Source organism: Athene cunicularia (genome assembly GCF_003259725.1).
Source record: "Athene cunicularia isolate RWA chromosome 6 unlocalized genomic scaffold, athCun1 chr6_part1, whole genome shotgun sequence".
Classification (NCBI taxonomy): domain Eukaryota; kingdom Metazoa; phylum Chordata; class Aves; order Strigiformes; family Strigidae; genus Athene; species Athene cunicularia.
Window position 1 is genome coordinate 1172950 of NW_020799105.1, and position 13399 is coordinate 1186348.

Here is a 13399-nt window from a genome sequence, read left to right on the forward strand (position 1 = left end):
TTTAATAGAAGGCTTTTTCCTTTTGATCTTTGGATGACCCCAGAAGATCTCTCCTAAGAAAAAGAAAAAATGCCTTGTCCACAGCCATATATAAATGATATTCAACAAAAATATTGCTAAAAAATTTGTTAGGTCTGTAGAATAGGTGCTTAAAGACCCCTATCAAATGCTCAGCTTCTGCACATGCCAGGGCTGATAGCTTGCCCCCCACACCCATCTATTACCCTGTTGGAGACAGGAAGCTAGTCAACTGTAACCTTCAACCAGATCATTTAAAGGTTGAGGGACAATAGCCTTTTCCAGATACTTCCCATGATGAACCTTCAAGGATAAAATAGCCTCATATTGTGATTTAACAAAGCAAAAGAGATCAAAACTTCTATATATTGTATTCAGATACATTTAGAATGTTGCCATGCAGGAGCTTTAGGCATCGTTTGTATGTAAAACTTTTCAAATCTCTCTCCAGTACATCTATTGGTTCCTGACTGACTAAAGAAACTAAAGAGTGCATTCCGACAGTAAGCATGAACAATGTTTTTCATGCACTGAATCTGGCCATGAGTATTGCTTTGTAGCCAGTGATTCATAACTTGCAAAATATAAAATATAATTGTGTTTCATTTTCTTGGTCAGATGGAATTAGACCAGAAACTATATGTAGTATCTCTGTGTCTCTTCAGGGCTGAGATTACAGTTAAAATTCTAATCTGATGTGGAACTGCCTGCTTAACCAAATCCTGTCTCGTAAACTAAACTCCTCACTGTCATTGTTCACTTTTCATTAAATTAATGATTCCATGATTTTAGTGGTTATTTCTGCTCCATGTCAATGTAAGAAATATAGCAATCACAGATCTTGAAACACCTGCATGATTACACATACACATGGCACGGCTATATTTTTTTCTTTCTTCTGTATTTCTGATCTGGCCTGTTAGGGTTTCTTAACCTTTCACAGAATGCTTGAAGTTTTTACTGTCTTTCTGAGGTGTAAATAATGAGTCAACAGTCATGTAAGATAAACAGTATTGTAAGTGGAAATAACCGTGATAGTAGTTAAGTACTCTTACTTTTTGAGCAAATTTTCCAGTACTGGTAACACCACCACCAGTGCCTTCTGTATTATGCATGTGATAGATTTCAGCTAGTGGCTTTCTATTTCTTAGCATCTCTTAATTTCTAGTTCCCCCTTGAATTTCTGTCATAATCTGTCCTGTAGCATACTTAAGATCCAGCAATTCTACTGCAATAGTAGAAATGCATGTAATGATCTAGTAAGACACCTGTAAAATACATCTCAAAAATTTTAGCAAGACCTCTTGATAACAAACTTGGCATTTTACACTTGATCAGAGAACCACTTACATCAGTGCTTACTTTTAAATTTTTTAATAGTTACATGAAATTCTGCTATTGGAGTAGTTGGTTAAATTTTTTTCCTTGCCTGACCAATACGTGAGTGCTGAGCACCTGGAAGAACCCAGATGTGGGTTAAAAGCAGAAGGTTCCTATGCTTTTGACATTTTGACATGACTGGAAATTAGCTAAGCCTCACATTAACAAACATTTAAAAGAGATATGTGGGTTATTATATATCTATATATTATGATAATTTCTGTTCCAACATACAAACCTAATTGACTGCACTGGTTTTAGACACTGCTGCTCCATAAAAGTACCTGATATTCTCATACTTCCAGCTCATAAGAAACACAGATACTAACAAGCACCAAAGAAACCATTAGATACAATGTGCATAAAAAATAGTTTGAAAAGAAGACAAAAATAATATATTTATGAAATAATTCTGATATTGTAATTTGCTTATCTTAAGATACTACTTTTTTTATCAGGAATTATATTCTTCCATGTATTTTCCATTAGGTAGATAACAATATGATCTATCCTATATCAAAATACTTTTGCTAACTGCAACTGAACTGTACTGTATGGAAGTAGTTGCAAATATGAGACTACCTATTCCTTTGTCAAATGTAGTTCAGTGAAAAATGTTCTAGCTGACCCTGAGGAAAAAAGTGAATTATTTATGGTGTACAAAATTTCAGTAAAAAAAATTTCTTTGAAAAGAGAAAACATTCTTCCAGTAGATTTCTAATTAATGTTCTTTTGTTAGTTTGGTACAAAAATTAATAATTAATAAATAATTAAGGTAGTAACTGCTCAGAAAGAATGATAATTTCTTTAAATTCTAAATATCCCAGTACTTTCACATGCAAATAATACAGCAGGTATCTATGGTTAATTTATGCCAAGAGTAGTCTTACCAGTAAAGAAGGAGGATTTAATGTCAAAAACAATTTATTTCTCTCTGGCTAGACAGAAACAGATTCAGATTCTTAAGAGCCTTTGTTCATGACCACCTGTGTTCATCAGTAGTTCACAGGTGATGCTGGCAGTTGAAAATAAAAATAGAAATTAATGCCTCGGATACTGTCATTGACAATTCTTGTGGACTTCTATGTAATAATTTGAGATAAAAAGTATTCTCACTTTTTATTACAAGATTCTTTATGTTTCTGTGGAAAAAAAGCAGGTGTAAGATCTTTCTCATTTTAATCATATTGAAGTACATTTGCACAATACAATTTAAATGGTAAATGTATTAATCCTAATTTTAACTACATGGCCAAGTGCATGTAAACCTATTTTACTACTTAAATATTTTTAGTAAATCTGTATATGAGAATGAGGTACTGATGCCAGATATTAGGGTAGTATTATGCTTATCTCTTCTTTTTTTAATATATTTTCTTCTTTTGATGCTGATAGTCAGGCTTCATTTACCTGTTAATATTGTGGGAGGTGATGGGCTAATCAAGAATTCAGTAACTCAGGATTTTGTCTGCCCATTTCTGACATTGGCTGGAATCCTGGAGGTAGAATAAGACTTCTAATTAATTCTGAAAAAAAGTTAAATGAATTTTGCCCCTGGCTTCCTTTCTGTGTTACTTCCCAATACTGAGATACCACCTGCCTTACCAGATAAGACTACAGTGGTACTTTTACAATCCTTTAAAAGGAAAATTTCTGAAGAAAAAATATGCTAGAAAAAATATGCTCAAGTTTTACATTGTGAAATTTAAGACAATGCAAAGGAAATGTTATTATATATATCCTTATGTGATATTCAGCCTATTGCCTTAGCACTGTCAGAATCCCTACATCCATGCTTATCTCTAATTATTCTCTTATCCTGAAGAAATAGCAGAAATTAACTGTTCACAGTGATTTCTGAAACATTTTATAGAAATGGAATATTATTAGTTCAGCAGCCACTTCTATGTTTTCTGTTAAGTGTGTGACTGATGAAAAGTATGCAAAATATTGCTTGATTGGCTTAAGGAAAAAAAAAATAATTGAAATATATACAAAAATATTAGTAACACTGAAGTAAGGAAGTTTGTGAAGAGCACTGAATGCTGGAAAAGTTAGTGCATGATATAGAAGATGGCAGCCATCTAGTTGAAAGGTGAGCCCTAGAATAATACGTGACAAATTTGTTGAAGAGACAAGGAGCATTGAATTTGCATATATCACTTCACTGATAAAATTGGCAAATGGTTTCTAGTTATTTAAAAAACCCTATGTATTATAGTATTAGAAAATACTTTCTATACCTCGATCAATAATTGCTTCTAGTCATGCTGTTCCTCTGTGACATTTATCGGCAAATATTGACATTAATAGGGTACTCTCATTTGAGTTCACTACATACGTGTTTTCTAATGAATGCACACTATGATCAACATATGGCTGAATTCCAGCAAAGGTTTGAAAAATTTCCTCAAGACATCCACTATAGCCAAATTAAATCTTATGTTGTGTATCATAACCTTTGTTACTATTGCTTAAGTAGACTTAGTAACATAGTGAGTTGGTACTTTTGCTACTGTTCTCAACTTGTCAGTTTATATATATATAGGAAAATATTCATTATGTTCAAAAAAGAAAAATCTTAATATATGTTCTGTGTATACCTAACTGAAAAGATGGGAAAAGATCTTAGTGTAAATTCTCAAAGAAAATACATACCCCGCAGCCATCTCTACCTGTGTGATGTTACTTGTGAAAAAGGACTGACTTTTGGCCTCTTCTTTTCCTGCAGACTGGTGTTTGCGAAACTAAAGCTCTTAATGATAGCCATAGAATACAAGTCGGAAAAACGAGAAAGCAGGTATGTCCAATGCCTACAAATTTTCAAGTTCTGGAATGCACTGTCAGAAATTTTGCCTGCTTTTCTTCCAGAGTGAATATAGCTATTCTTATACTTTTGAAACATTTCAGAGTATAATTAGCACGCCATCACATTACACCATTTCATATAGGCTTTTATTTCTCTCCTGTTCTTCGTCAGAACACTTAGCAGAAGGTGGGCGGACAGAGATGCATATGTGCCATCTCCAGAAGTACAATTAATTTTTACTTAAACAAAAACTTACAATATTTTTGTTCATAGTCTATCAGTTTTAAATGGAGATACAACTTTTTTTACTGAAAATGGAAAAGTGGAAAACAGATGTGATATGAAAACTTGTTATGGCTACATGTTTTCTCAAAATAGTAATTTCATTTAAATGAATTTGGAAGAACCAGTTTAGATAATGTAGGGGATAAGTAAATATAGGATAAGTGTAGGTTTTATATGATATCTGCTCTGACAGAACTTACATATATGAATAACATAATAAAACTGGAAAAGATTAATTTAGCCTTGAAGTTACCAACTGGCTGACACCTTTCCTCAAGCAAAGAAAAAAAAAAATTAGTACAGATTCACAGACAGGAAAATAAGCATTTCTTGTGGAGTTTTTGTAGAAAAGTTCATAAAATCCAAGTGAACTTTGGAGTCAGTCTTCTATCAACTTGTCCATTAATGCTTTACACGACATTCATTTTTGTATAACAAAAATGTTATAAATGGGCTCTGCAACATGTGGAGGGGCATATAATAAAAATATGACAATACTGACTCTGAGCTGAATTGTATTTTTGTCTGTGAAAAATTATATTCTGTACTGCTTTAGTAAATTTGGAACAATAGATATTGGTTCATCTTATTTGTGGCCTCTAATTACCTAAAACCTTAGTGAGCAATTGTTTCTCCTCACAGGTGAACCAATTCTGTCGTTTGAGTTCATGCCACAATTTCTGATGTTTTGAAAGTTTGTTTTACTGTTTATTATTAAATGTTGTAAGTTTTATTTATTGAAAATACCTATAAAATCTATGTGGGGCACTTGACACAGAAAATACAATGTTATAACTGGTTTTAAGAGTATTTCCATGCCTGATGGTTGGTTTTACTTGATTCTTTTCTGTGTTCTAAAGTGATACATTAAGTGGTGTATGTGCTATTGGATATTGGTTTTGTCCACACTATGATGATTAAGAAATAGGTTTTTTTGAAATATCAGATTGTTTTTAATGATTCCAACTCCCATGGGCTCTTAAAATACTTTTCCATTGAATGATCTCATTCCCTATTAGCTAGTATAAATCAAATGATTTATTATTCCTTTCTGTTTGAACAGTTTAATCTCTTCCTAGAAAAAAAGAAAATATGATAGTAACAGCAGTAGAACTGTTTACCAGTTTTTGTATTTCCAATATTAGAAAATATTTGGAGTTTGTTGATTCTCTGAAGAATTGTTGCCCAACATTAGGTTGTCATTACTTCAATTTATCTAAGTAAAATTTACTTCGTGCTAATATTACAGTCTTTTTCGGTAATAACATATAATTGATGGCTTCTATATCATTCTTTGCACTAACTTCAGTGGGAGTTGAATTGAGTTCTTAATCAAAAGGTGATGCAGAGGATCCCACAAAAAGTAACACAATGTGATACAATCATATATCCGTTCTTAATTAAAGCCATGCAGGTAACAGTTCACAATTAATTAATTTGGTAGGAAAAAAAAAAGAGCCTAAAAAATGTAGAAAACAATACTAACAAAGGGATGCTAACAGCTGAATTTTATGAATACATGCGTACACAAGAGGAGAGCATGTAAGCTAGATACGCACATTTTCTTTATAAACCTGATCCACAGTAATATCTGCTGACTTCATTAACCAGTGATAATTTTATAGTCACTATTAAGTTAATCACAAGCTACTTGCAGTGTATCTTTACTGTTCTACCTGTTCCTGTGTTCTTCAATCCAAATATGTTAAGTACATATTTGTGGTTTTCTGAGCTGGTGCCTTTCAGTCTAACCAGAAAGGTAATGGAACAAAACCTCAGCTTCTCACTTCTTAGGCATACTTGCATTTCCTTGCATCTTACTAAATGAAAAGATGGGCAATTAAGATAAAAATTAGAGTAACATGGTTTACAAGTGCAAGCTGGTTTTGAACAAGATAAATTTGTCATTTACAGTTATGGTTGTTGATGTTGACTTCAGAAATATTTTATTCTACTTCATATCTCAAGTTCTTCATTACTATTTCTTCATAAAGGAGAAGAGGGACCTGATTATCATTCTTTTTTAGCTTTCACTCATTATGAGAGTGAACAACAGTAGATCTGTGCTGATTCATTTTATGATTATAGTTTAGATTCATATTCTGGAAAAATATTGAGAGGATTTACACAGTTCACAGTTTAGAAAAACAATGATAAATATAAAGAAAAGTTTGGTGCCATCTAGGTGGCACCCTTTTATTATGAGCTAGTATTTCCTGCCCTAGGTGAGAGAGGTCTAGGACCAGTATTTTCAGGAGCAGAGGAAATTTTCAAACCATTCTTTCTGCTTAAGAGATAAGATCTTAATCCCACCTGTTTAGGTTTTTTTTTTAATTAGTCAGAATATCTATATATGTGAATTATATATCTGATTTGTTACTTACACAGGGAGTTTCCTTTAAGATTAGCTTCATCTGCTTTCATCACTGTGCATTCAGAGCTAAAGCAGTGCAAAGTGAATTTACAAGTGTGTACAGCTCTCAAAAGTGGTAATGTGAGGACGTTCTAGATTTCCTAATTCCCTCTTTAAATTTTCACCTCAGGGTTAGGGATAAATCCTAGTACCATTTTAAGTCAATGGCAAAATTTTCATTGACTTTTTGTTAATGTCTTCATTATGTATGGGATGGCATAAATATACATTTACCTGTGCACTTTTTTTTTTCCCCCCAGGCATTCTCCTAGATGCTGGTTTTCCAAAGCTTTCTGATGTACAACCAAATTCTGTTAATTCTACCATAGGAAATTTGAGATCAATAGTAATTATAAATCATCAGAACTCTATCCAAGCTAATATAAACATACAAGTTTATTATTTTACAAGTTTGCTTAAAAGCAGAATTAAAAAATTTTCAAGCCTAAATGTAGGCAGTATAGTCATGAATGCAATAAATACATACTCACTTTCAAGTAATGGGTAAAGTATTTATAGTCTGTTTATCTTTTTAGTCAACTGTTTCTCATCAAGGTATCTTAAAGATTAATTAAAATAGCCATGAATAGATTATTTGGTTTTTACCTTTACTTTTATATATTTAATGATGTTTAAATCACTGCTCAGTTATCAAAGAAATCTCTGAGTTTACAAAATGTGACTGAATTTAGTGGGTTTCTGACCAGTTACTAAGGTCTGCGCTTTAGTAGTTCCAGGTCAGAATATGAGTTAGCCATTCTTTCATCTCTAATTAGTATCTGAAATATCATAATGAGTTATTAAGAGCAGGAAGCATTTAAATAAGTTTTTGTATCTCTGATGCAAGCCAAATACTTCAGCTTAATAAAATGGTCTATCTTAGTTCATTTGTAGATAGGTTTTGTCTTTTCTGTAGAAAAATTGCTAAAGGAGCTTGGAGAACATCAACGTGAAAATGTCCCAGCAGAGCTTGCTGAATAGATAGCAAAAACTAGTTAAAAATGCAGACATTCAAACTCCTCATCTGAAATCTTTTTAGAGATAATTTTGCCTTCCTTTTCCCCTGTATTTTTTTTTCCACATGAGTAAGCAAGAAGGAAAGCCTAACCAGTATTCTTCCCTCCTGCACCCCACGTTTAGTCCTCTTGTTAAATTTCTCTTTGTCTATCCATATATTTGTTCTCATTCTTAGCAGAAAAACCTTTGAGCCTTGAAACTTTTTAAATAAAGGGTTTTTTTTGCTTTTGCTTTGGTGTCAGTTGATTTCTTATCAAAGTGTTTGATTTGCAATTTTTTTCTTGTCGTTTGCAGAAGCCGAAAGCGGTATGCCCTCTTCGTTACCTTTCCTTCCAACCTCAATCCTACCTCCACTCCTTCTAACTTCAGGACTAATTCCTTGCCAAGAACACAGGAAGATAACATCTTTGTCTATCTTTCTCTGTATATACACACACATATATACATATATACATATATACATATTAATCTCTGTGTGTGTGTGTGTATATATATATATCTGTGTGTATATTTATATATGAGCCCCCACTCTCAAAGAGGAGAGAGAATAGCATTCTGTCTCTCCACTGGTTCTTGTGACTCACGCACTAACTTCTTTGCAGGAAGTACAAAATAAAACAGTATAAGTTTTTTAGGCTTTTTCTTTTCCCCTTGGGGAGTCATTGGTGTATCAGATTGTTGCATTTGAAAAGCAGACTTTACTGTTAACATCTCCTCTCCTCTTTTTTTATTTGCACTGTATCGTGATGATGTATATTTCGTCTCTACCAGCCCTTGTGCTGCCATATTGTCTCCATATTCACACCTTCATTGATGTCCTTCTTTCCTCAGAGTCTTCCTTCAAAATGTGTCTTACAATACAGTAGTTCATGTACAATAGTTTCACCTTCCATTAATAACAATCAAATACCTGATTCTTTACATTGCTGGTTCTATTTTAAGCCAAGTTATTCACAGTACAGTACTCATTAAAGCTATTGTACTGTTCCAGTGAAAGTGTCATGGATAGTTTGTACTATATGTCACATTCATTTTAATGACATTTATTAAGCTCATTTATGAAGATATTACCAAATGTATTTGTTTCTCAATTTGGGTCTTTCTTTGGGATGGCATGCTTTGCATTTTCTTCTGGCATACCATGCTGTGAGCCCCTCTCTAGTCTACATTCTATCTTCCTGCTGTTGGTTTGGATGCAGTAAATAAGGCATGCTCTTCCATATCCTCTCCTCTGATCATCTCTCTTCCCCCTCCCAGCTTTGTTTTTCTAATTGCTTATAGCAGTCTGTCTGACTGTCAGTGGCACTCTTTGGAGATCCATTCTCATTGTCCAGACATTTCAGTTTCCTTCCTTATCATACTCTTCAAACTTTACTTCCCATATCTGTTCTGTTGCCTGTGTTGTATGTGTTTATTTAATTTTTAGTCTTATTCTCCTGTGGTTTCTGAGTAGATGTGTTAAAAGAGAGGTAGCTTCCTGTCAGTTTGGCATTATTGATATGATCCAACTGCAGAGAAGTTACTGCAACACTTAGCATCTTCAAGGATCTGCAGTTGTTGCACCTCTAATTCGCTTCTTGCTTTTAAATATATATTACCTTGTGGTGAAGGCATGTTAATGCTGGCATGATGAGCAATATGGAGAAGTGTTGTACCAAGTGAAGTTGCTTGCTCCCAGAATAAAGTATATTGTGCTGCTTCGTTGTACTGGTAATCAATCACTTCTGGAACCAGAAGGAATAATTTAATTGTTTCAAAGTGTATTGAATTCACCAGCACCATTGAACTAGTTTGGACTATGCCCCAATAAAATACCTCATGCACATCCTGTAGACTATGACGTATGCTGTTGTAAAGAAATTAACTCCTGGGAGCAACCTTTTATATGCTTGTAGTAATTAAGCTTTAATATACTGTAGCATGTAATGTGCACTGTGTCTTTTGCATTGTATTCTTTATAGTGTCTTATTGGATTTTTCTGTGTAAAGCAATATGGATCTGAATTAATGTCAATGATAGAGCCCAGAAGAAAGAAGCAATACTTATGAATTGCAGTCAGTGTGAAGCTGGTATGCACCCAACTCCCACTGTGGGATTTGTGCACCTACCCTCACACTCCGCTTCAAAACATACCCTGAAACAAAAAATATTGTCTCAAACTAATTTTGTAATTCTAATTCTATAGTTGTGTGAATGACATGGTACATTTGAAAAGGTCGTTATGCTAATAGTGGTGCATTTCATCTGGGCATGGCATGAAACAAGAATAATAGCTTGTTTTATTTAAAAATGTGGTAGCGATGGTCAGTAATACCACATAGTCTTGTTTTACATAATGTTTTAATAGTACATAAGCAATATTATATCTTCCTGATTACTAGATTATATTGGTACTGTTTCGGTCACATGGGGAATGGTACAGTACATCTACCACAAAGTTTAAAACAAGTTGTTACGATTTTTGTCCTTTGTTTAGTCAAAATTTTGACATTTGTGTTTTACTTAATTCAACAATTGATCTTTTCTTAGACAAGGGTGATGGCAATTACAAGGGTAGCCAGAAATCTGACCTAAAAAAAAAAGAGCAGTGTTACTGAATCAGGCAAGTTTCCTTGATCCAGGGATGAACTGTTCAACTGGTCACCGATAATGGCATTCATCTCACCTAACTTTATCAGTCAAAACATTAGATGTCTGATCTTTCAGTTATTCAGACTTAGTCCATGATTGCAAGGGAAGAGGGAGACAGTTCTTGAAAGCAGCTTCCATTCCAAGACAGATGAGATGAATCCCACCTTTAGCGCTGTCTAAAATGTAGCCTTGAAAGTAAGAATAAACAAGAATAGTACATAACTGAGGCTGCTGACAAGTACAGTTCTTAAAAGAACTCTTCCAGTGTACGTCTTTCCTGACTGACCTTATCTATATCTTAGAGTTTTCGGTCTTCATATAGCACTGCTAAAATGTTACCATTGCCTGTTTTCTGTGCTGTACTTACTGAGCATCTTCGCATGCCATTGTCAGCTCAGTTTTAAGACCTTTACTGCACCTCTTCCATCATAATAAGAGCCCTCATTTTTTCTCAGAGAAGACTGACAGTTATACAAATCTGAGTCATCTACTGTACAGATGCTATGTCTGCATTAAGAGTTCAAAGTTACATCAGTTTACAAGTTCAGCAGAAATGGAAGACTACTCATTTTCAAGCTGTGCAAAGCAAATTGTTGATCCATGCCACTTAGCAAGTGGCCTACCAGTAAATACATACAGTTTAATGATGGTTCAGACTCTAAAGCTGATTGGTCATTCTTTCCGTGTGGTTGGCGCAGAAGATAGCTGAATATTATAGAAAGCTACAGGAAATATTTTTCATCTCCTACTGATATTTTTGTATACTGAAAACTTATTAGAAATAATGTTTTATATATTCTTGTAACTTGAAAATATATCATACATCAAACTTTCTAATAGTTTTTCAACCCAAGAAACATGATTTGAATCCAACATATATTATATTTGAAAGCAGGAGACAAATAAAAATCACCCAACAGCAGAAATAAGTGAAAAATTTAAATATTTGGAGGGAATTAGTCCTGCTACAAAGTGTCAGTTCTCAAATTGTCCTACAGTTCAAACTTCCAACTGTCAGGTTCTCCATCAAATATCTTTAAGTTCAGCAAAACATGGAAGACCCGCAACTAGTAATCAAAACCTTAGCTTACTTTTCATGCTTTAAGAGAAGACATAATATGGTATCTTTCTCTAAGTCACAATATTGTTGTATTGTGCAGTCATTCAACCATGTACTACTAAAAAGGTATTGAGCAATGCTTATGTTCTGAGGTATTTTCAGGTAAGTAAGAGTGGACAAACAGATATTTACATGTATCTGTATTTTACTGAAGGCAGCATGTATACTTAAAACATCAGAAAGATATAATCCAACAAGTGATTAAATTGATCAGTATTAAAAAAAGTTACTAACAGATATTTATTCTCTACCAACATATACAAATAATCATGTCCTGTCTTAACTTTTCATTGAACAATCTATGTAAAGAGATCCATAAGCATTTATCTAGAATTTTTCTGACCACATTTGAATTTATTTATTTTTTTTAACTGTGCATTTCAAATGTGCACTAATTCCCATTTGTGCTTCACCTGCTTATCTTTCAGTCATTCTGGGAACTCAGTTTCAACTGTATAGATAACTATTGTTCTGCTTCTTTCCTAAGATTTAAGTGTTCAATATCAAGTTAGATGGGGCTTTGAGCAATCTGTTCTAGGGGAACATATCCCTGATCATGACAGTGGGGTTGGAACTAGATACCTTTAAAGGTCCCTTCCAAACCAAACCATTCTGTGATTCATTCTGTGATTCTTGGAAGTACAACTGAATTCAAGGATGATTTCCACATTTGCAATGTGTGACATTTTCACTGCCCTTAGATACATGATTTTGCATCTAGTCACCAAGTGAATTTTGTTTAGCAAATGGACTAAGTTTTGCTGGATGTTAGATAAATGTGAAGCAGGGGTTTCCAAACTGCATATTGAATTCCACAAGTGGCTTACAAATTGATGTATATCATAGAGTAACGGAACTGGCTTCTCCTAAATTCATGCTGGTGAAGTACATTGCATTCCCTTTAAACAAACTAAATTGTACTTTATTTACACATACTCAATTTACATGGCTGCGATTGCCATGTGTTGTAAAATGTTCATGTGTGAAGGAGCAAGCAAGTCAAAAGATAATCCTTTTTTTTGCACTGACATGTGACCCCTGTCATGAAAAGCTTTGTCCCGATGAATGTGTTTCTGGAACTGGAATTATTAAGGAAATTATGACTAAAAGTTTTTTGAGCTTGCTATTACTTGATTAGTTTCTGAGGTAACCTAAACTAGAAATGTTATAAAATTATAAAATTTGATCAAGATCTTAGAAGCTTTTAAAGTATTTGGCATCCCTTGCTTGATTTAATGAGCTGATTTAGGACATAAAAAAGTAAAATTATATTTTATGATAAAATGTATATTTGGAAAAATGGGAGGGTGTCATTTTCAAAATATTTTTTTCCAATGTTTAGCACAGAATGCATATGAATTAGCCATATGTATTGCTATTAAACGTAATTACTTTCTGTCCTTTTTTCCCTTTTCCTAAATCTTTCTATATCTGGAAAACTCTCCAGCCTTGGAGATACATAAAAATGTGACATTAGCTAAAGCTTTCTCTCTTAAAACTCCAATTTACTTTGCCATGTACTTACCTTCTCAACTGTAGGAGTATATATGCATATTTTCATGCTTAAACAGATGCATGCATCTCTAAATAACTGATGGATGCAGTGTTCTTGGTATGCTCATAACCCTGTTTTATTTTTGTGTCCTCTTTGTTCCCTATATTCTTTTCTTTTAATTCAAAACATTTCCCGGCTGGACATAGTAGTGTGAGTGCTTATCAAAGCATA

The 13399-nt window shown here is 33.6% G+C and overlaps 1 protein-coding gene across 31 annotated transcripts in view; it reads left to right on the plus strand.

Annotated features, from left to right (window-relative positions):
• The window catches only part of KCNMA1 (potassium calcium-activated channel subfamily M alpha 1), a 529533-nt gene that overhangs the window by 404756 nt on the left and 111378 nt on the right, over positions 1-13399 (plus strand). For all 31 annotated transcript variants that reach the window (XM_026850996.1, XM_026850999.1, XM_026851000.1 and 28 more), the window contains one exon: positions 4130-4198. In XM_026850996.1, coding sequence (XP_026706797.1) covers positions 4130-4198 — 69 coding nt within the window. The remainder of the gene's footprint in view (positions 1-4129; positions 4199-13399) is intronic.